The sequence below is a fragment of the Puma concolor genome, chromosome D1 (assembly GCF_028749965.1).
Source record: "Puma concolor isolate L17-30 chromosome D1, mPumCon1.1.hap2, whole genome shotgun sequence".
Taxonomy (NCBI): domain Eukaryota; kingdom Metazoa; phylum Chordata; class Mammalia; order Carnivora; family Felidae; genus Puma; species Puma concolor.
Window position 1 is genome coordinate 101,776,194 of NC_141676.1, and position 22,709 is coordinate 101,798,902.

At 39.6% G+C, this 22,709-nt stretch overlaps 1 protein-coding gene across 4 annotated transcripts in view; it reads right to left on the reverse strand.

The window, feature by feature from the left end:
- Positions 1-341: 341 nt before the first annotated feature.
- The window catches only part of RNF214 (ring finger protein 214), a 48,236-nt gene continuing 25,868 nt past the window's right edge, over positions 342-22,709 (reverse strand). For all 4 annotated transcript variants that reach the window (XM_086679033.1, XM_086679034.1, XM_086679035.1 and 1 more), the window contains 9 exons: positions 5,050-5,146; positions 4,422-4,510; positions 3,735-3,825; positions 3,436-3,534; positions 2,840-3,216; positions 2,578-2,710; positions 2,259-2,363; positions 1,875-1,970; positions 342-975 (listed from right to left, as the gene is read on the reverse strand). In XM_086679033.1, coding sequence (XP_086535159.1) covers positions 910-975; positions 1,875-1,970; positions 2,259-2,363; positions 2,578-2,710; positions 2,840-3,216; positions 3,436-3,534; positions 3,735-3,825; positions 4,422-4,510; positions 5,050-5,146 — 1,153 coding nt within the window. In that variant the 3' untranslated portion in view covers positions 342-909. The remainder of the gene's footprint in view (positions 976-1,874; positions 1,971-2,258; positions 2,364-2,577; positions 2,711-2,839; positions 3,217-3,435; positions 3,535-3,734; positions 3,826-4,421; positions 4,511-5,049; positions 5,147-22,709) is intronic.

Here is a 22,709-nt window from a genome sequence, read left to right on the forward strand (position 1 = left end):
ACCAACTGCCTTAACCTTCAGGGGGGAGGGGGGCTGGCTGACTAGAGACCAGAAGTGAAGGGGAAGAGATGAGGGCTTCACAAGGTTGCTCTGTCAGCTTGATCAGAAGCCAAGGCAGTGGCAGCAAGGGATGGCTTGGCCCAGGAAAGACCTGTGGGCTGTGCTAGTTTCTAAAGAGATGACTATCCAGGAAGTCAGATGGACAGAAGTTCACGGGGGGCAGGGGTGAAATGGGACCCACTTATGTTGTTATTCTTGGACTGTGAATTTTGCTGATGTAAAACAGAATATTCTGTAAACCTAATGTCTATGTGCAAATAATGAGCGTTAACACAGTAAAATAGTCAATGAAAATTCAAACTATTAGGGTTACATTTTTTTTTCCTCAATCAGTCTCATTTTATCCATTTGGAGTAGAGTGGCTAGAACAACACTGAGGCTTCCGGAGGCTTTCAGTAAGCAAGGCATCTGGTCGGACAGCGGGTGAGCACCAGGGTTCAAATCTGCATACATGAGCCTTAAGAAAATTAACTAGAGGCTGAGCCAAATCAAAGCAGGATGGCCTTAGAGCAACAGCAGCTTCCTAGATGGTTTTTATAATGTACTTGAAAACAGCCCTAGGCAAGAATATTATAATTTCAAGGGCAAACTAAACATCACCTTACCTACAATCTGCATCCCCCAAAGGAATTGCAAGGTGGGGGGGGGGGGGCAACCATTTCTGCATAATATACATACTTTCATTTACGAACATTTGAATACAGACTTTCTATACACACATTACCTATATAATAAAAATGTACATGGCATGAGTATAGGTCACTGTATAAATATAGAGTTTTAGAAATCTTGAACCCGCGCTTCCTGTTCACATCAGTTTCTCCTCTTCTTCCTCCCCAGTCAGGTCCGTCATTTAAGAGTTGGACAAAAGGGACAAGTGTCATTTGTGTTGGTCTGGGCCCAGAATTTGATACACTGGAAAGGAAGAAAGACATATCTCAGGTTTATCTGGAAAGACGGAGGGAAGGAGGGGAGAGAGCACCACTGAGGTCCACTAGGTCTAAGGAACGCATACTAAGTCAGAAGAGCTCTTACTGTGGGGGACCAGATGGGCTATTTCATTGGCTCTTACTCCCCCAAAGAATCTTCAGAGTAGGGGAAACTGTACTTTTTACAGGGAACATTAACAATCAGCTAAGAATAGTGTAAAGCTGCTTTTTGTTGAATACTTGGTGTGGCCTTCTCCTCTCATGATCCATTCAGGTGGAGATGTGCTCCAATCTCCAAATACCCACTACCCTCAAATCTTATTCAGGATTTTCCCTTACTAAGAATTTAGATATAAATCCAGTTCCTACCTCTTGGAAATCAAAGTGAACAAAACAAAATAGTAAAGAAGCAATCATCCCTGCTGCTAAGAGGCTTAACTCTGCCTGGTAACATACTACGAGATAGGAATAACCTGTCAGTTTGCGAAGATAATCTCTAATAGGCAGGTCTCCAAGCTATTTTGTTAATGGATTTCCTAATCTCATATTCAGGTTCCCTATTCCCTTCTTCTCATCTAAGCAAAGTCTCCTGACAATGCTATATTTGAAACAGTGCTTAGAAATGTATGTCTTATTGTCGGCGTTCCAAGACAGTAAGTAATCTGTGTTCTAGGATGAACTGCTTATCCAGTCCCCTAAAGCGAATAGGGTAACAGGAAGCTGGGAGATCCTAGCTGCCAGTATTCTGAATCCTGCTGATCATTTAAGCCACAATTTACTGAAAACCTCATGCTGAGATATTAATGATGACCATCAACACAGCAACACGTTCATGAAAAATTCAGAAAAGGAACAGTAGAAACGAAGAAGGTCTATAGCACCCACCTCCTTGTGCAGCACATGGGAACACGCCATTGGATGCAGCTCATTGGGCTGGACAAGTTTCTGGCACATGAGACACAGCTTACAGGCGGCTGGAGCCTGCAGAACAGAGGAGGGACGGCCAAAGAGTGAGGAACCTCTGGGTCTCCTTGCCTTTTATGCCCATGATTCCGTTCTACTATTTCGATGTCGCAAAAAGATTTCACACCAAAAGAAGGAAAAGTTCAAAGACAGATTGTTGCCAGAGTACTTGCATTTTCTCAGCAGGGGCTGCCAATGACCCAGCTACTGAGATTATGGTTTTTTCCCGCACTCCACCTGTGAACCTGTTCCCTCCTCACCCCCGAGCTCCTCCACATCCCGGTTTTCAAAGAAAAAGAGCCTTACATGTGAAGACCTTCCAGGATACGAAACTTGGGCAGAAGGCAAGAACATTGGGGTACTGATTTGGGTCAATGGAGCAGGGAACAAGGCCCGGATCCGACCAAGTGGCTGTGGGCAGAAACATCGTCAGAGTAAGGAGAGGGAGTCTGAGCAACCCAGCAGGTAACAAAAAGAAATCATTTATTTCCCAGTCCAACAAAGGAAGAAACCAGAGTAGATAATCCTGGCTGCAGTGCTGTCGGCCACCCCCAATTTCCCTGAAATCTGTCCTTTCCCTAACATCTCAGCAGGTCTGAGTTCTCCCCCAAGTAGCCCTTCTTACCTGAGTACTGGCTGCCACCCGCTCATGTTCTGCCAGTCGTGCAGCTACCAACTGGATCAGTTCCTCCATGGTCAGGCCTGCCATGGTGGTCCGTGCTGTCTTGATTTGCTGAAGGATGTTGGTCATCTGGGCCCTAAGAAACCAAATGTCGAGGGAGAGAAATTCTATGCTATACTCGTGGGAAATATCCATGAAACCTCTCCTATTTTAACCCACAGACATTTCTCTTACAAATTTTTAATCAGTCCTGAAAGACACTTACTTATTGCATTGTGGGAAGCGAGTCAGTAGCTTCTCCAGGATCTTCTCCAGTTTGTCTACTGGTTGGGGCCGGGGAGTTTCAGTAGAAGCCTTAACACCGCCCAAGCCTGGGGGAGGTGGGATGGAGGCAGCAGGGGGCATGTGTGGACCGTGGGGGCCAACGAGGGAACCCAAGCCAGGGCTATTTCTCCCATGGGAGCCAGGAAGGGGCGGGGAAGGCTGGCTGGGCTGGGAGAGGGCAGGGTTTAGGATTGGGAAAGACAAGGAGCGGGGATCTGCGCTGGGCATAACCATGGGCACTGTGACCTGCCCAATGGAGAAGGGCATCCGAGGAGCCAGAGAAGGATTGGGTTGAAACACCTGAAGCATAAAGTCTGTCTGTAGAGCGGCAGAGGTAGAGGACGAGAGAGAAAAGAAGAAAATAAAAGTTTAGGAAACTGGAGATGTCAGTGAGCAATTCTTATGCCAAATAATACCGATAATAACAACAACGTTATGATACCAGTAATGAAACCAATTTCCTCATAAAAGGAACAAGTGAAGGCTGGCTGTGCTGGCAGCACAGAAAGGTAGCCTCCCCCACGCTGGCCCTCTCACCTCTGATGGGGGTGGGGGCAAAGTAGGAGTCGGGATTTGAGGAAGGCTGCTCAGCTTGGCTCCGTTCCTCACCAACTGGATATGACTATTAAACTGGTCCTGGAAAAGAGAGAAAGGAAAGGATTATCCTTTCTGCTGACTCGAGTAGGCTCTAGAGAGAGAACACCAACCAGTATCAGAAGAGCAAAGGCAAGGGCAGAGCCGACCCTAAGTGACAACGTACAAGGTCCGTCCCTATCACCAGGGTATCAGCACAGACTGAACTCCCTCGCTCAACCATCACCCATTACAACACTTACCCGAACATTCTTTTTCATCATCCGAACTCCATTCAGCCTTGTCTCCCACTCCTGTTTGGAACGAACGGTCTCTAGTGTTGGGGGGGTTGACCTTTCAAGAAACCAACAGGAATTTACAGAATTGAAGAAAGCCCTGCTCCCGACTCTCTGAGATAGCAGGACAGTGTCAGGCTAACAGGCCTGGCGAGGTCAGACCAGGTGCAGGAGGCGGCCAGGGCCCTAAGTCATCTGCTTCATTCTAAGCATTTTTTAAGCCAATTATTAAAGAAAGAGGACCCACCACAGAGGGTTTTTGGTCTGCCTGGAAATGCCACAAGGGCCCTCCAGATTCCACGGCAGAAAGAGAAATGACTGCGCGAGAAACAAGTCTCCAAAGATATCCGTTATGCTTTGACACCATAAAGAAATACTGTTTATCCAACCGGAACCAATACAATAAAAAATACAAAGCTATAAAATACGGTAAGAGAAATCACTGAACAATGACTAGTGTGCAGACAAGGATGGCCTTGAAATTCCTGCGAAGACAGACCAAATGCCAGATGAGCTGGCCTAGGGTTTGAAAAACCTAACAAAACAACTCCCCCTCCACCCCCCTACCCCGCCCCTGCGCCCCGCTCAACATACACACACATACACAAAACACAAAACTGCAGGACCTTGACTCTAGAATGGGAAGGTACTTACTTGAGGTAAGTGAGGTGCAGTTCTGCTTCTTTTTCTGCTTCTTCTAGTTTCAATACCAGCAACTCTTTCCGACTCTCTAGTGATAAGATCTGAGGAAACCACACACATACACACACAGATACTTTGTTAATTTTATAGACCTGAAGCTAAACACGAAGTTAAAACAAATGCTTAGGGGCGCCTGGGTGGCTCAGTCGGTTGAGCATCCGACTCGGCTCAGGTCATGATCTCAGTTTGTGAGTTCGAGCCCTACATCAGGCTCTGTGCTGACCGCTTGCTCAGAGCCTGGAGGCTGCTTCAGATTCTGTGTCTCCTTTTCTCTCTGCCCCTCCCCCACTCATGCTTTGTCTCACTCTGTTTCTCAAAAATAAATAAATGTAAAAAAAAATTTTTTTTTTAAGAAACCAAATGCTTACATAGTGGCTATATGGTAGAACACTTGTATGGCTTAGTGGTAGAATACTACACTATGCTATATATAATAGTACAACACCATATGACACTAAAATATACTATATTATATATATAGTATACTATGTTATATAAGGTACTATAGTGTACTCTAAGACAACAGGTTCTATTATCTGGAAGCTTCATATCAAGGCTTTCCACACAGAACTCTTCTCACCTCTGCTTTCCAGGCCCGTTCTGTCTCTTCCATAATGTTCCGATTTATTTCGCCATCCTGATTCTTGAGTCTATCTAGTTCCATTTCCCACACTTCTCTGTAAGGTAAGAAACCAAGAACAAGAGTAAGGAGAGAAAGACAAGATTGCTAAGGGACATCAAGGCAAAAGTAAACCTGAAATTGATCTAGCAGGTATGTTACAGGAAGTCTTACTGTAAGTATTAATATAGATCTAGGAGCAGAATGTTTAAAGTGGTCTGTAACTGCATAAAGGCCCCATATTTGAAAACACAAATGTTCATGTCTCCATTTGCTAAAAAAAAAACATTACCAAGAGCAGGAAAAAGTGCCCGAGGACAAAACCCAATGAACGCAGAATGCTCTATGTTCGAGGAGGGCTCGGAACCATATCGCATTCCTCTTCTTTCTCAACTTGTCTTTTAGTACGCGTATGAAGAATGCAGGACCAAACACGGGTCCCGCTTAATACCCACTTCTAATGCAGCAAGCACTGAATCACTTCTAGGCATACAGATACCGGCTTACCGATTATCCTATTTTCTTAGCCATAGTAAACATTCTTCAGAAGGAAAAAATGCTCTCTTCACATCTCAGGGTTTCATATTTCCATCAGTTTCCTCCCTTCTTACATCGCCCTCCCAGCCCCATCCCTAGAATGTAATATACCCACTCAGGGTCAGGTGACCAACTGCCCCGTGTGCCTGTTCTGAGGGGTTTTGCAGAATGTGGAGGGTCAAGCACCCTACTCAGGACCACAGGAACAGAGCCAGCAGGAGGAGCTCCTTACATGACACTGGACTATAGTTAAGTTTTGTGGCTGAAAGGCAAAGGAGTATCCAGATCAGTGGGAAAGAATATGGGAATGTTGAAATTTTTTCACTGTATTTTTAGAAGTTGAGAAGAAGAAGAAGAAAAGGTCAGGAAGAGTTACATCTTAAGAAAAATGTTCACACTTTTCTTCAGTAAAATAAATAATTTTAGTCCTCTTCTGTTTTTTTGGTAGCTTCACACATAGGAAAGGGAGTGATCCACTTACCAAGTTTTTGAGGTGCCTTCTCCTTACATCTGACCCTTCACAGAGCCCTGCTCCCCATTTCACAGACAAAGGGTGGGTGTGTATGTGTGTGACACATACAACCATTCACTGATTCACAAACAGTAGTCTGTCCCTCTACTGACAAGGTCAGATAGATAGAAATGACCAGGTAGGGATTTTCTTCTTAATCTCTATGTGTCGTCCTTCCCAAACTAACATCCTGCCAAAAGAGGAATTCTCTACTACTTCTTTAGACAGAAGTTCATAGGCAGTTGTGTTTTCCTGCTACAACACATACTCCTCAAGTAAAATACACAAGAGGAGTCAGAATTCTCTAACCGTAAGAACACGTGAACTATGCCACGGGGTCAATCAATGATCCATTTAGCTTTTCTGGTCACTCCCTGACAATGGGATAACATGTAGAAAAACATGACAGCTGCCTTCTGTGATTGATGGTATTCTTGAAGATTACAGATGGTCACTGAGTGTCTCTTTCATTAAACACATTTATCAAACACAGGTACACATTTATATAAGAAAAATCCTTCTACCAAGTCCATGCAGACATTCCACAGATTCACACACAAAAATCTTCTGTGGGGCAATGGCCACATCTACCTCACCAGGATCCAACAAGACAAAAGGAACTGCTAACCATCACCACAAAAATGGTCAAAGAATTTTTAAACAGTCAAAAGTGCTCAACTTCATCAAATGGTAACTAGCCTCTAACATATGCAGCAGATCTGTAATCCACCCTAGAAAAAGAATCCGTTCCCCATAGTAGATGGTCATAAAAATCCTTGGTACAAGAGAAACCAGTGAGTCTATTTTAACTTTTCTAATTCCTGGTCTAATTTCTTTCTAGTCCCATACTTCTGTTATTTTGCATAGCTAGTTCAGGGAATCAATGGTTCAAATAAGTAAATAGCAGACTGTGTAAGTCTGACTTGTAGTTCCCAATTTTTGCATACTTTTTAAAATTAACTTTATTTTTGATCATGCAAATAATACAAATTATAAAAACTTTAGAAAATATAAAAGAGTCTCATATAGAGGCTCCAACTCCTTTAGTTATTGGTTGTATGACCCTAGACAAGTAACTTAATTGTCCTAGGATTCAGTTTCGTCATCTGAAAAATGAGTAATACCTACATCATGGGACTGATGGGAGAATTTACTGAGAAAACACACATGAAGAATTTAATATGCTACCCAGCACACGTGAAGTATCCAAAAAATGTTATTTTTTTTTTTTAAGTTCATTCATTTATTTGAGAGAAACAAAGACAGGACGAGTAGGGAAGGGGCACAGAGAGGGAGACAGAAAACCCCAAGCAGGCTTTGCTGCCAGCAGAGCCTGATGCAGGGCTCGAACCCATGAAACTGTGAGATCATGGCCCGAGTCAAATCCAAGAATCGGACACTTAACCAACTGAGCCACCCAGGCACCCCCCAAAACAAATGTTATTTTTAAAGTTTTTTTTGGGGGGACGGTACCTGGGTGGCTCAGTCGGTTGAGCATCCGACTTTGGCTCAGGTCATGATCTCGCGCTTTGTGGGTTCGAGCCCCACGTCAGGCTCTGTGCTGACAGCTCAGAGCCTGGAGCCTGCTTTGGATTCTGTGTCTCCCTCCTGCTTGTGCTCTGTCTCTCTCTCTCTCCAAGAATAAATAAACATTAAAAAAAGTTTTTTTAATAAAGTTTTCTTTAAGTTTATTTATTTAATCTCTACTGTGGGGCTCAAACTCATGACCCCAAGATCAAGAGCTGCATGCTCTTCTGACTGAGCCAGCCAGGCACCCCTAAAGTATTTTTTTAATTCAATTTCTCACAATTACAATACTCACAAAAAAATCATTATTATACTTCTCTCCAGTCTTTTAAATATTTGTATATTTATGTATACATATGTAACATATAAATCCATTATGTGTACTTTCAAACAGAAACTGTGACCTTTGTCTTACTTTTTTAACCTATAGTATTTTTACATATCATTAAGTATTCTTCAAAAATGTGAATTTTTATTTTTTTTAATTTTTTTTTTTAACATTTATTTATTTTTGAGACAGAGAGAGACAGAGCATGAATGGGGGAGGGTCAGAGAGAGGGAGACACAGAATCTGAAACAGGCTCCAGGCTCTGAGCTGTCAGCACAGAGCCCGACGCAGGGCTTGAACTCACGGACCACGAGATCATGACCTGAACTGAAGTCGGCCGCTTAACCGACTGAGCCACCCAGGCGCCCCTGAATTTTTATTTTTATTAAAAAAATTTTTTTAGGGCGCCTGGGTGGCGCAGTCGGTTAAGCGTCCGACTTCAGCCAGGTCACGATCTCGCGGTCCGTGAGTTCGAGCCCCGTGTCAGGCTCTGGGCTGATGGCTCGGAGCCTGGAGCCTGTTTCCAATTCTGTGTCTCCCTCTCTCTCTGCCCCTCCCCCGTTCATGCTGTGTCTCTCTCTGTCCCAAAAATAAATAAAACGTTGAAAAAAAAAATTTAAAAAAAAAAAAAAAAAAAATTTTTTTAGTGTTTATTTATTTTTGAGAGAGAGAGACAGAGTGTGAGCGGGGGCAGGGTCAGAGAAAGAGGGAGACATAGAATCCAAAGCAGGCTCCAGGCTCTGAGCTGTCAGCACAGAGCCTGACGCGGGGCTTGAACCCACAGACTGTGAGATCATGACCTGAGCTGAAGTAGGACACTTAACTGACTGAGCCACCCAGGCGCCCCCAAAATGTGAATTTTTAAATAACTATCCACTGTACATACATACCATTATCTATTTAGGTATTAAGTTATTTTCAATTTGACAATTATAAATACTATTGTAAGCATCTGTGCATGTATACTAACAAAGGTTAATGATAAAAATAATGTACCTAGATTGAAGAGGAAGCTACTCAGAGTAGTTAAAAGCATGGCCTCTGGAGCCAAAAACTAAGCTCTGAGTTCAAATCCAGGCCCTATTACTATCTATGCGACCCTCTGGCAAGTTACTTACCCTAACAAAATGGGGATATCGAGAGTCTACCTCTCACAGAGCTGTTATGTATATTATGAGTTAACATATGTAAAACACATAGAACAGTCTCTGGCATATAGGAAGAACTTAATGTTAGTTATCTCATTTGGATGGTAGAACGTCCTCCTTCAGAGAAACGAAAATATATGCATATGAATTTTCCACCACAAGGCGTGGTGGAATTCAGTGATTTTAATGGAGAGAAACAGATGATAAGTGTCTTGTGAAATCCTCTCAACAGTCAGACACAGAGCTAAAAATTAAGATGGGTCCTCAGCCCAAATGTCTTCCTTTCAGAATATATTATACTCGAGGCAAGGCAAAAGGAAACAAAACAAAAACTGTTGAATGAAGGGGTTGGCTCTCCTGAAGTGGGGGTAGAGGTTATAAAATCTAAAATCTTTTACTCCGAAATGGACACTAACACTAACCAATATAGAATGGATGAGATCAGACATAAGCAGCAATATTTACCCCAGGCTTCAATTGCGAATGTACTGTTTATGAGACTAGAATTCTTCCTTGATTCAACAAAATTCAAGAAATCTACTGAGCAGCACAGTGTGCTAGGCACCATGCTAAACCCTGGGAATATAAAGATGCCCAGTTCCTGCCCCAAGAAACTCGCAATCCAAGAGTCTGCCAGGTGAACAAAAGGAGCAAAGAAATTCTGGCCAGAACAAACAGTATGTGCAAAGGCCAAAGAGTAAGAGAGCATTCAGCTGAGAAGTGGTCCAGAAAGTTGCAGGCAGTGGATGCAGGAGTCTAACGTTCAGGGGTGTAGTCTGGGCAAGGGGTACAGATCAAGGTCACGACCATAAAGACAGTAGCGGAAGCCCTAGATATAGAAGAAATAATCTAGAACAGCAGTTTGCAAAACATAGTCCCCAGTCCCCAAAACCTTTGAGGGCCTGGTCTATGAAGCAAAAACGAATTTCAGAGTAACACTAAAATTACTTGCCTTTGTCAGTCTCATCCCCTCATGAGTCTACAATGGATTTTCCTGACCTAGGCTACACAACACATGACAGTATCATCACTGATGGCTAATGGAATATATGCTTCTGTATTCTTATGTTTTCTAACATGTCTTAAAATAGTAGGTTGAAGGCATAATTTAAGCTCTCAATTTTTTTTCCCTTCTCAGTACTTCTGTTGTGCTTTTATAGCTATCTCTATACTTGCTATAATCTTTATAATCTCATTATTGTCCAATAAATAATCACTGTAAAATTTCCAAGTTCTCCAGGCATCTAGGTAGAAACAAGAACTTATCATTTTGTTTACAATAATTTCTTTTAATTTTTAAATTTTTTTTTTTCCAACGTTTATTTATTTTTGGGACAGAGAGAGACAGAGCATGAACGGGGGAGGGGCAGAGAGAGAGGGAGACACAGAATCGGAAACAGGCTCCAGGCTCTGAGCCATCAGCCCAGAGCCTGACGCGGGGCTCGAACTCACGCACTGCGAGATCGTGACCTGGCTGAAGTCGGACGCTCAACCGACTGCGCCACCCAGGCGCCCTAATTTTTAAAAAATTTCTCATTAAATGAAAAAAATTTTTCTTAATGTTTATTTTTGAGAGAGAGAGAGAGCATGTATGCGACTGGGAGAGGGGCAGAGAGAGCGAGGGAAACACAGAATCTGAAGCAGACTCCAGGCTCTGAGCTGTCAGCACAGAGCCAATGCAGGTCTCGAACCCACAAACCACGAGATCGTGACCTGAGCTGAAGTCAGACGCTTAACTGACTCAGCCACCCAGATGTCCTGAAAATGTTCTCATTTTTAAGTTCTATCTAAAATGTATTACTTTACAATTTAACTTTTTCTAAAATAAATGGAAATTTATCTGTACTTTCCTCTTACATTGAAAAATGAATCACTGGCTCAAAAAAGGGAGACGAGAAGACTCATTTTCTCAACCCATAGCTGCAATGTATACATCTCACAGATCCTAAAAAGGATGCAGTGACCTACAGTTTTCTGACTCATGGAAAGAATCTACTCCAAAGAAATTGGGCAAAATTATAAATAAGAAACCAAAGTACGACAAAAGCCATCTTTCCCTTGACTTTATAGACGCTCACAATTTACTTTACTGTATCTTAAGCCACAGAACATTTTCTAATTATATTGTGCCAGTTAAGTTATAGTGACATTTTGAGATCATTCAGACTTTAAAGAAAAAGGAACTATTTTAAAAGCAGATGTGATGAAGTCTTTAAAATTCATAAAAATCTCATTAAAGGCTTTCAAACCAGAAATGAAAAAGCCACCGAAGCATCTAAGCCAGGGAAACTACTGTACTGCATTAACCAGAGAAGCACAGCCTTGTCCAGCTGACATTGCTACATGCCTGCTGGATGAAAAGTCAGCAAAATAAACGATGGCAATGTCACTTTTTGATGATACAGTAACTCATCAAATTAAAGATTCTGCTGCAAATTTGAGACTTAGTTAAGATCTCATCTGAAGAATTGTAATTTTGCTTTACAAACCGACAAATCTACAGACGCAATTAGACTTGCTATTTTTTTATTCGTCTAGTACGGGCCAACTAAGCATCAAAGATAATGTTGTATGTGAATTCTTGGCAACAAACATAAGTTATGCTCCCATAATCTAAGCTGAATGACTTTTTATTTTCATGGTTTAAGCTTTACTTAACGATGTTGTGATGAAGCCATAGAGTGTGATAATTTTATTAAATCTCAACCTCTAAAAATAAACATTTCTAAAATACTGTTTGATAAAATGCTACAGACCAAAGTATATGGCTGTCTCATGGAAAAGCACTCGTGAGACCATTTGACTTGTGAGTTGAACTAGCCTCTTTTTTCATGAAATACCATTTTTACTTATAAGAACCACTGAGAGACAAACCATGGTTATTTGAACTTGAGTGTCTGGCAGACATGTCCTTGAAAATGAGTGGCGTACTCCTGCTATTTCAAAGGAAACAACTGACAATATTTATCACCGACAACCAATTTTGAGCTTTCGGGCAAAAATTAGTACTTTGGAAAATGTGTACCAGCCACTGGGAGCTTGCGAGATTCCCACTAGGTAAAGACTATTGTGACGAAATCGATGGTGACATCAACAAATGAGGTTCTTCATATGCTATACGGTAAACTGTGCCAACACTTAGAAGGTCTGAATAATTCTAAACCAATAGTTTCCAAATTATCAACGCACTGTGCTACCAAATCAACTATGGAACCCAGTCAGAACCTCAGAGCTGGCATAAAAATTATTCGAAGCTGAAGACATCTGAGGTTCAAGAGATGCAGAAAAAAAAAACCTTCTGGGAGCTTCCCTTATCTTCCTAAAAGCAGCAACTTCTGGGAAATAAGGATGTCATAAATTCTTCTTCAGAGCAGACTTACTCCCAGGAGAGAGAACATGAATAAAAACTACCCTAAATCCCTTCTCCAAGAGAGTTTTATGGCCCTGAAGAAGAAAGAAACCACTCATACCTACAGACAAATATTATCACGAACTTTTGTTATCATAAGCTTAAGTTTGTTTTCCTGAAAAGCCACTTATCTTTCCAAAAAGTCCCATAAATGTCTTTTCTCCCCACCCTCCTAAGAAGTCCCTTGTTTTCCCGTAAGTACCTCTCTCCCTGTCCCCCTCACCTATTAAGATGGTAGATAAGCCCGAACTCTAACCACCCTTTTCAGCTACTCATCACTGAGCTCTTCCACATGTGTATGCATGTTGTACTTATGGGTTGTTTTCTTACTCCTGTTAATCTCTGTCAATTAAATGGGCCTCAGACATTAAACCCAACAGGGTAGAAGGAAGGGTTTGTCCTCCCCTACACAACACAGTTAAAATTCCATTCAAAGTGCAACTTAAGCCAACAGATTCAACTAACCTTTAAGATACCAGTCAAGTTTTGGGGTACTATCAAAAATATCCACAATTATCTTTAAAAAAGGCTATTAAAACACCCTTCCCTTTTCCAACTATCTGTGTATCACCAGATTTTCTTCACATATTTCAATCAAAACAACATACTGCAGGGGCGCCTGGAGAACTCTGTCAGTTAAGGTCGGACTCTGGATCTGGGCTCAGGTCATGATCTCACAGTTTGTGAGATCGAGCCCTGAGACAGGCTCCATGCTGACAATGTGGAGCCTGCTTGCAATTCTCTCTCTCTCTGCCCTTCCCCCCACTCAAAATAAATAACAACTAAACTTAAAAAAAAAAAAAAACCACAACGTACTGCAAAAGATTAAATGTAGAAGTAGATAGGAGAATTAAGCTTCTTCCACTAAAGAGACTTACAAGAATGTAAACAACTGTAATTCTTCTAATTAAATGTACTTTTGCTTTGGGTTAAGATTTCTTCGGACACAAAATGCATGAGCCACGAAAGAAAAAACCTAGTAAACTGGAAAACTGGATTTCATCAAAACTTAAATTTCTGCATTTCAAGAGACACTGTTATAAAATGCAAAGGCAAATCACAGAATAGGAGAAAATATCTGCAAAACACACATCTGATAATGAACTAGCATCTAATGGGGCACCTGGGTGGCTCTGTTGGTTAAACATCTGACTTCAGTCCAGGTCATGGTCTCACAGAAGAGATTCACCAGTCACAGCTAAATAAATTTAACAGAGACCACAGCTGCTGCACATCAAACAAGGGTATGATGTTTAAGTCTAGCTAAGGAAATAGCTCAATAAGACAAATGTTTTTGTTTTTTTTTTTAAATCAAGACTTTTTGGGGAATGCAAGCTGGTGCAGCCACTCTGGAAAACAGTATGGAGGTTCCTCAAAAAACTAACAACAGAACTGCCCTACGACCCAGCAATTGCACTACTAGGCATTTATCCAAGGGATACAGGTGTGTTGTTTCAAAGGGACACATGCACCCCCATGTTTATAGCAGCACCATCAACAATAGCCAAAATATGGAAAGAGCCCAAATGTCCATCGATGGATGAGTGGATAAAGAAGATGTGGTGTGTACACACACACACACACACACACACACACACACACACACACACACACAATGGAGTATTACTCGGCAATCAAAAAGAATGAAATCTTTCCATTTGCGACGACGTGGATGGAACTGGAGGGTATTACACTAATTAGTCAGAGAAAGACAAAAATCATATGACTTCACTTATATGAGGACTTGAAGAGACAAAACAGATGAACATGAGGGAAGGGAAACAAAAATAATATAAAAACAGGGAGGGGGACAAAACAGAAGAGACTCATAAATATAGAGAACAAACTGAGGGTTACGGGAGGGGTTGTGGGAGAGGGATGGGTTAAATGGGTAAAGGGCATTAAGGAATCTACTTCTGAAATCACTGTTGCACTATATGCTAACTACTTTGGATGTAAATTTAAAAAAAATAAAAAATGAAACAAGTTAAAAAAATAATAATGACTTAAAAATGGAAAAAAAAAATCAAGACTTTTTGGAGAAATATATCAAAATCCAGAGTCTCTACAATATACTATTCACAATACTCAGGATTTAACCATAAATTACCAACATACAAAGAAACAGGAAATATGATCCACAGTCAAGAGCAGGAGTTGGTAAACTATGGCCTGTGGGTCAAATTCAGGCTGCCAGCTATTTTTATAAACCAAGTTTTGGGGGGTAACATAGTCATGCTCATTTTATTTACATATTGTCCATGGCTGCTTTCATGCTACAACAACAGAGTTGAGTAGATGCAACAGAGACTATATGGTCTGCACACCCTGAACACGATATGGCAATCAATCTCTTCCCTCTACCCTGACCCACTGACAATAACTGATCTACTTTCTCTCACTATTGGTTTGTCATTCCTAGAAGTTCATGTAAATAGAATCATAAAGTGTGTAACTTTTATGCTGGTTTTTTATTTAGGACAATTTTTCTGATTCCAACTCCTGGTTGACAAAAAAGAAAACTCAATGAACAGAAACTTCAGGGTCACCAAGATGCTGTAATTAGCAGGCAAGAATTTTATTTTACTTCATTTTTTAAAGTTATTTTATTTATATTATGAGAGACACAGAGAGCAAGTCAGGGAGGGGCAGAGAGAAAGACAGAATACCAATTAGGCTCTGCACTGACAGTGCAGTGGACATGGAGCTTGAACCCATGAACCATGAGATCAGAACCTGAGCTGAAATCAAGAGTCGGACGCGTAACCAACTGAGCCACCCAGGTGCCCCAGCAGGCAAGAGTTTCAAAGCATCTACTTTAACCATGAAAAAGGACATAAAAAATATGCTCTCAAGGAGTGAACAAATAAGAATTTTCAGCAGAGAAACAGAAACTATAAAAAAGAGATAAACTGAAATGACAGAACTCTGAAAAATACAATACTGGAAATATGAAATTCACTGCCTGGGCTTAACAACAGAATGGAAATGATACAAGAAAGAATAAATGAACTTAAAGATATATCAATATGAGGAACAGAGTGAAAAAGATTGGAAAGAAAAGAACAGAGCCTCCATGAGCGGTAGGACATATGTTTAACATATGTGAAAGCAGAGTCCCAGAAAGAAAGGAGGGAATGGGACAGAAAAAATATATACAAATTATATCAGAAAATTTCACAGAATTTGGTAAAAGACATAACTTTACAGATTAAGAAGCTCAAAAAAAACCCTAAACAGGAAAAATATGAAGAAAATTACACCCGGGCAGATCAAAGTCACACTGCTGAAAACCAAAGAGAAAAACTTGAAAGAAGCTATAGAAAAAAATGAGACAATACACCGAAGGAAACAACACTTGAACAGTCACTGACTTCTCACCAGAAAGAAGGGCAGCCAGTTTATATTAGAACTGCACAGACAAAATTGTATAACATTCACACAGTAGGGGCACCTGGGTGGCTCAGTCGGTTAAGCGTCTGACTTCAGCTCAGGTCATGATCTCACGGTCCATGAGTCCGAGCCCCACATCAGGCTTTGTGCTGACAGCTCAGAGCCTGGAGCCTGCTTCAGATTCTGTGTCTCCCTTTCTCTCTGTCCCTCCCCTGTTCACACTCTATCTCTCTCACTGTCAAAAATGAATAAATACTTAAAAAAATTGTTTTTAATATTCACACAATGGACCACAACTCAACATTAAAAAGGAATATCTATTAAAGAGTCAATAATTAATAACCTTCCAAAACAAAAAGCACCAGGCCCAAAGGGATCACTGGTAAATACTAGCAAACATTTAAGAAAAACCATACAGGGGCGCCTGGCTGGCTTGGTCGGTGGAGCATGCAACTCTTGATCTCAGGGTTGTGAGTTTAGCCTATGGTGAGTGTAGAGTTTACTGAAGAGAAAACAAAACGGAACGGAACGGAACGGAACGGAAAGGAAAGGAAAGGAAAGGAAAGGAAAGGAAAGGAAAGGAAAGGAAAGGAAAGGAAAGGAAAAAACCTGTACTAATTCCCTATAATCTCCTTGAAAAGACAGAAAAGAGAGAATACTTCCCAGCTCGTTCTATGAGGCCAATATTATCCTAATACCAAAATCACACAAAGACAGGAGAAGGAAAGAAAACTACATGGGGCACCTGGGTGGCTCAGTCGGTGGAGCATCTGACTTCGGTTCAGGTCATGCTCTGATAGTTCGTGAGTCTGAGCCCGCATCAGGGTTGCTGCTGTCAGCGGCAGAGCCCACTTCAGATCCTCTGTCTCCCTCTCTCTCTCTGCCCCTCCCCCACTTGCGCTCTCTCTCAAAAATAAAGAAACATTAAAAAAACTTTTTGTAGAAAAACTTTTCTACAAAAGAAAAACTTTTTCTACAAAAACTTTTTGTAGAAAACTACAAACCAGTATCTCTCATGAACATAAGATGCAAAAATCCTCAACAAAATTATAGCAGATCAGATCTAAACAAATATAAAAAGAATTTACACCATGACCTAGTGGAATTTATCCTGTGTATACAAAACTAGTTCAACATTCAAAAGCCGGTTAATGTAATCCATCACATCAAAAGACTAAAAAAGAAAAATTACAGATCCTATCAAAAAAAAGCATTTGACAAAATCCAACATTCATGAAAAAACCTCTCAGTAGGGGCGCCTGGGTGGCTCAGTTGGTTAAGCGTCTGACTACAGCTTGGGTCATGATCCCACATCTCATGAGTTCAAGCCCCACGTCAGGCTTTGTGCTCACAGTTCAGAACCTGGAGCCTGCTTCGGATTCTGCATCTCCCTCTCTCTCTGATCTTCCCCAACTTGCACTCTGTTTCTCTCTCTCAAAAATAAATATTTAAAAAATACATATTAAAAAAACTCTCAGTAAACTAGAAATAGAGGGGAACTTTCTCAACTTGATAGACTACCTACAAAAAACCTATAGCTAACATCATACTTAATGGTAAGAAATTTGAAGCTTTCCCACTAAGATCAGGATGTCCTTCTTACCACTCATCAATATCATACTGGAAGAATGCAATAAGGAAAGAAAAGGAAATCAAAGGTATACAGATTGGAAAGGAAAACAAAAATATCTTTCTTTGCAGATGACATGAATACCTATGGAGAATATTGGAAAGAAGCAATAAAAAAACCCTCCTTGAATGAATAAGAGTTTAAGTAAGGTTGAAGGATACAAGGCCAATTACTTTCCTATATACCAACAATGAGTAAGTAGAATTTTAAATTAAAAACAGAATACCATTTCATTAGCACCCCTCAAAATGACATACTTAGGTGTAAATCCAACAAAATATATATAAGATCTGTATGAGGAAAACTATAAAACTCTGATGAATGAAATGGAAAATGAACTGAACAAATGGAGAGCTATTCCACGTTCATAAATAGGAAGACTCAACATTGTCAAGATGTCCGTTCTTCTCAACCTGATCTATAAATCCAATACAATCTCAATCCAAATCCCAGCAATTTATTTTATGGATGTCAACAAACTGATTCTAAAGTTTATATGGAAGGCAAAAGACTCAGATTAGCCATCACAGTACTGAAAGAAAAGAACAAAGTTGGAGGACTGATGATACTGTACTTATAAAGCTACAGTAAACAAAACAGTGTGGTTGTGGCAAAAGAACAAACAGATCAATAAAACAGAATAAAGAGCCTATTTCAGACCCTCATAAATATAGCCAACTAGTCTTTAACAAAGGAGTGAAGGCAATAAAATAAAGCAAAGAGATTCTTCAACAAATAGTGCTAGAACAACTCGATATGCATGTGCAAAAAAAAAGAATCTAAACACAGACCTTACACTTTTAACAGAAATTAACTCAAAATAGATCAGAGACCTACATGTAAAATACAAAACTATAAAACTTCTAGACGATAACATGAAAGAAACTCTAGCTGAACTTAGGTATGGTGATGCCTTTTTAGATACAAAACAGACATAATTCATGAAAGAAATAACTGATAAAGTGACTTCATTAAAATTGAAAACTTCTATTCTGTAAAGGATAGTATCAAAAGGATTAGAAGACAAACCACAGACTGGGAGAATATGCACATCTGATTAAGGACTGTTGAACACACAAAGGACTCTTAAAACTCAACAACAACCAACAACCTGATTTTAAAAAATCAGCCCAAGTCCTCAACTGACACCTCACCGAAGAAGACACACAGGGGAAATAAGCATATGAAAAGGTGCTTCACATCAGTTGTCATCAGAAAAACGCAAATTAAAACAGCAATGAGCTATCAACACAGACCTATTAGAATGGTCCAAACTGACAGCACCAAATGCTGACAAGGACGTGAGCTAACCCTCACACACTGCTGATGGGAATGCAAAATGGTGCAGTCACTTGGGAAGACAGTTTGGCGGTATCTTACAAAACTAATCATTCTCTTCCTATATGATCCAACAACTGCACTCCCTGATATTTACAGAAAGAAGTTGAAAACTTAGGTCTACATAAAAACCACACATGGATGTTTATAGCAGCATGATTATGTTTACTCATAACTGCCAAAAACTGGAAGCAATCAACATGGCCATCAGAAGATGAATGGATCAAAAAGCTGTGGAACATCCTGACAATGGAATAGTACTCAGCACCAAAAAGAAAAGAGCTATCAATCAAGTCATGAAAGATATGGAGGAACCTCAAATACATAACACTAAGTGAAATAAGCCAATCTTAACTACATACTGTATGATTCCAACTATATAACATTCTGGAAAAGGCAAAATTATGGAGACAGTAAAAAGATCAGTGGTTGTTGGTGGGGGAGGTGTGAGAAAAGAGATGACTAAATAGAGCAAGAGGATTTTTAGGGCAGTGAAAAATACTCTGTGCGATATTATAATGATGGATATATGTCATTATACATTTGTCTAAACCCACTGAATGTGCAACACCAAGAATGTACAACACCAAGAGTGAACCCTCAAGTGAACTATGGAATTTGGATAGGTTCACCCTTGGTAAAAAAAAAAAAAAAAAAAAAAAAAAAATGTCCCATTCTGGTGAAGGATGTTGATAATGGGAGGCTATGCATGTGTGGGGGCAGGGGGCACATGGAAAATCTCCATCCTTCCCTCTCAATTTTGTTGTAAACCTAAAACTGCTTTCAAAAAGAAAATCTTAAAAAAAAAAAAAAGGAATAAACTATTGACATACTTCACATCCATGACAATATCATGGATAAATCCTTAAAATATGCTGAGTGAAAGAAGTTAGATACAAATCTCTAGAAAAAATAAGTGTAATCTACAGTGACAGAAGGCAGATCAGTGTTTACCTGGGAACTGAGGGGAAGTAAGGACAGTCATTGAGAAGGAACACAGAACATTTTAGGGTAATGGGTATGTGCTATACTTTGATCATGTTAGTGTTTACATGTGTGATTAATTTGTAAAAATTCATCTATGTGCAATTTAAAGTGCCTTTTATTAACGTATATTATATCTAAAATATTTTAATTACTTAAAAATCTAAGGGACAAAAATTCTAAGTTTCTACAATTAAGACTCTGAAAATTTTTCAAATACCTTATCCGAGAAAAATACAAGTCTTTCTAATACAACATAAGTAGCAGGTATGTAGTTTTTCTTTATAATGAATACTGCCAGTGAATAATGTAACAGATGTGTATTTGGGAAAGGAAAGGCCAAATTAAAATCAAACTCTAAAGAATACTCAAGAATTAATATTCGATTTACATAGTAAAAGAGTAGACCTAAATTCAACCATATCAATAATTACATTAAATATAAACGGACTAAAGCCTTTATTTAAAAGGCAGCTTGTCAGAAGAGATCAAAAAGAAAGATTCAATTATATGCTGTCTACAGGACATTTAAAAATGTAGATAAGCTAAAGATGAATGATGGAAAAATATACACCATATAAAACATAAACATGAGACTGTAGTATTTATATCACATAAAGTAAACTTTAACATAAAGAATATGACAAAGAGAAACATTTCATAATGATAACATGGCCAATTTGTCAAGAATATATAATAACCATAAATGTATATGTATCTAACAATATAGCCTCAAAGGATAAGAAAACTTCACAGAATTAAAAGGAAAAAGAGGGAAGTCTATAACCATAAACATTTTAACTTTACTCCCTCAGCAATCAATGTAACTAAATTTTTAAAAATCAAAATAATATAGATCAATGTTCTTCAGTAAGTATAGACACAAATATCCCTAAAAAATAATAGCAAGTCAAATCCAGCAATATATAAAAACAAAAATGTATCTTGTCCAAGTGAATTTATGCCAAGGATGATGACTGGTTTAACACTTGAAAAAAAAAAATCAATGTAATTCACCTTATTAACAGAATAAAGGGGAAAAACTATTTGATAATTTTAATAGATGCAGAAAAACTATTTGACAAAACTAAGCATCCAACCATGTTAAGAACTCTCAGAAAATCAGAAACAGAAGAGAACTTCCCCACTATGATAAAGAGCATCCACAAAAAAGCTATAGCTATCATCAAGCTTAATGGTAAAATAGTAAACATTTCCTCCTAAGAGCAGGAACTACTCTACTCTACCACTTCTATTCAACACTATACTGGAGGTCCTAGCCAGTGCTATAATGTTTACCAGAAATAAAAGGCTTAAGATTTCAAAGGAAGAAATAAAACTGTATGTTCACAGAAGCTATAATTGTTTACATAGAAAATCTTAAAGAATCTACAAAACTACTAAGACATTCATGTGTAAATTTAGCAAAGTAGGAGGTACAAGATTAATATATAAAATAAATTGTATTTTTACAAACTAGCAAGAAATGGTTGGAACCTTTTTTGAAAATTTACTTCTGGGGTGCCTGGGAAGCTCAGTAGGTTAAACATCCAACTCTTGTTCTCAGTTCAGGTTTTTTGTTTTTTTTTTTAAATTTTTTTTTCAACGTTTTTATTTATTTTTGGGACAGAGAGAGACAGAGCATGAACGGGGGAGGGGCAGAGAGAGAGGGAGACACAGAATCGGAAACAGGCTCCAGGCTCTGAGCCATCAGCCCAGAGCCCGACGCGGGGCTCGAACTCACGGACCGCGAGATCGTGACCTGGCTGAAGTCGGACGCTTAACCGACTGCGCCACCCAGGCGCCCCTCAGTTCAGGTTTTGATCTCAGGGTCGTGAATTCAAACTCCACATTGGGACTACTTAAAAAAAATTAAATAAATAAATAAAAATTTAAAAATTTAATTCTACTTGAATAGTATCAAAGAATATGAAATAGAAAAAATTTCTTTTGAAATCTAAAAAAAGATGTGTAAGACCTGTACACTGGAAATTACAAAATGTTGGTAACACAAAGACCTAAATAACCAACAGACACATTTTTATGGATTGGAAGGCTCAATATTATTAGGATGTCAATTTTCCCCAAATTGATGTACAGATTCAAGGCAACTGTGTCTCACCAGTTTTGTTTTTGCTTTTGTAGACACTGGCAAGCTGTTTCTCAAACATATATGGTAGTGTAAAGGACCCAAAGGTAGTGCAAAGGTTCAAGGCAACCTTAAAAAAAAAAACAGAACACCTTATATTCTCTGACCACAACTTACTATAAAGCCATACTAATCACAACAGTATGATATGGCATAAAGATAGACAAATATACCAATGCAATAGAATAGGACTCACAGGGGTGCCTGGGTGGCTCGGTCAGTTAAGCGTCTAATTCTTGATTTCGGCTCAGGTCACGATCTCAGGTTCGTGGGTTCGAGCCCCACAACGGGCTCTGCGATGACACTGCGGAGCCTGCTTGGGATTCTCTCTTTCCCTCTGCCCCTCCCCAAGTCATGTTCGCTCTTTCTCCCTCTCAAAATAAATAAACATTTTTAAAAAATAGTACTCAGAAATAGGCCTACTATTTATACAAATGACTCATATTGTCATTTGGTTTTTGGCAAAGGTGTAAAGTAACCCAATGGAGAGAAAGGAAAGTCTTTCCAACACATAGTGCTAGAAGAACTGAATAGGTACATAGGAAAAAATGAACCTCAACCCCTACTTCTCACCATGCAGAAAAATTACCTTGAGATGCATCATAAAGATGAAAGCTATTAGCACCACGCTCTCACCAACTGAACTAACCAACCTAGATGGATCATA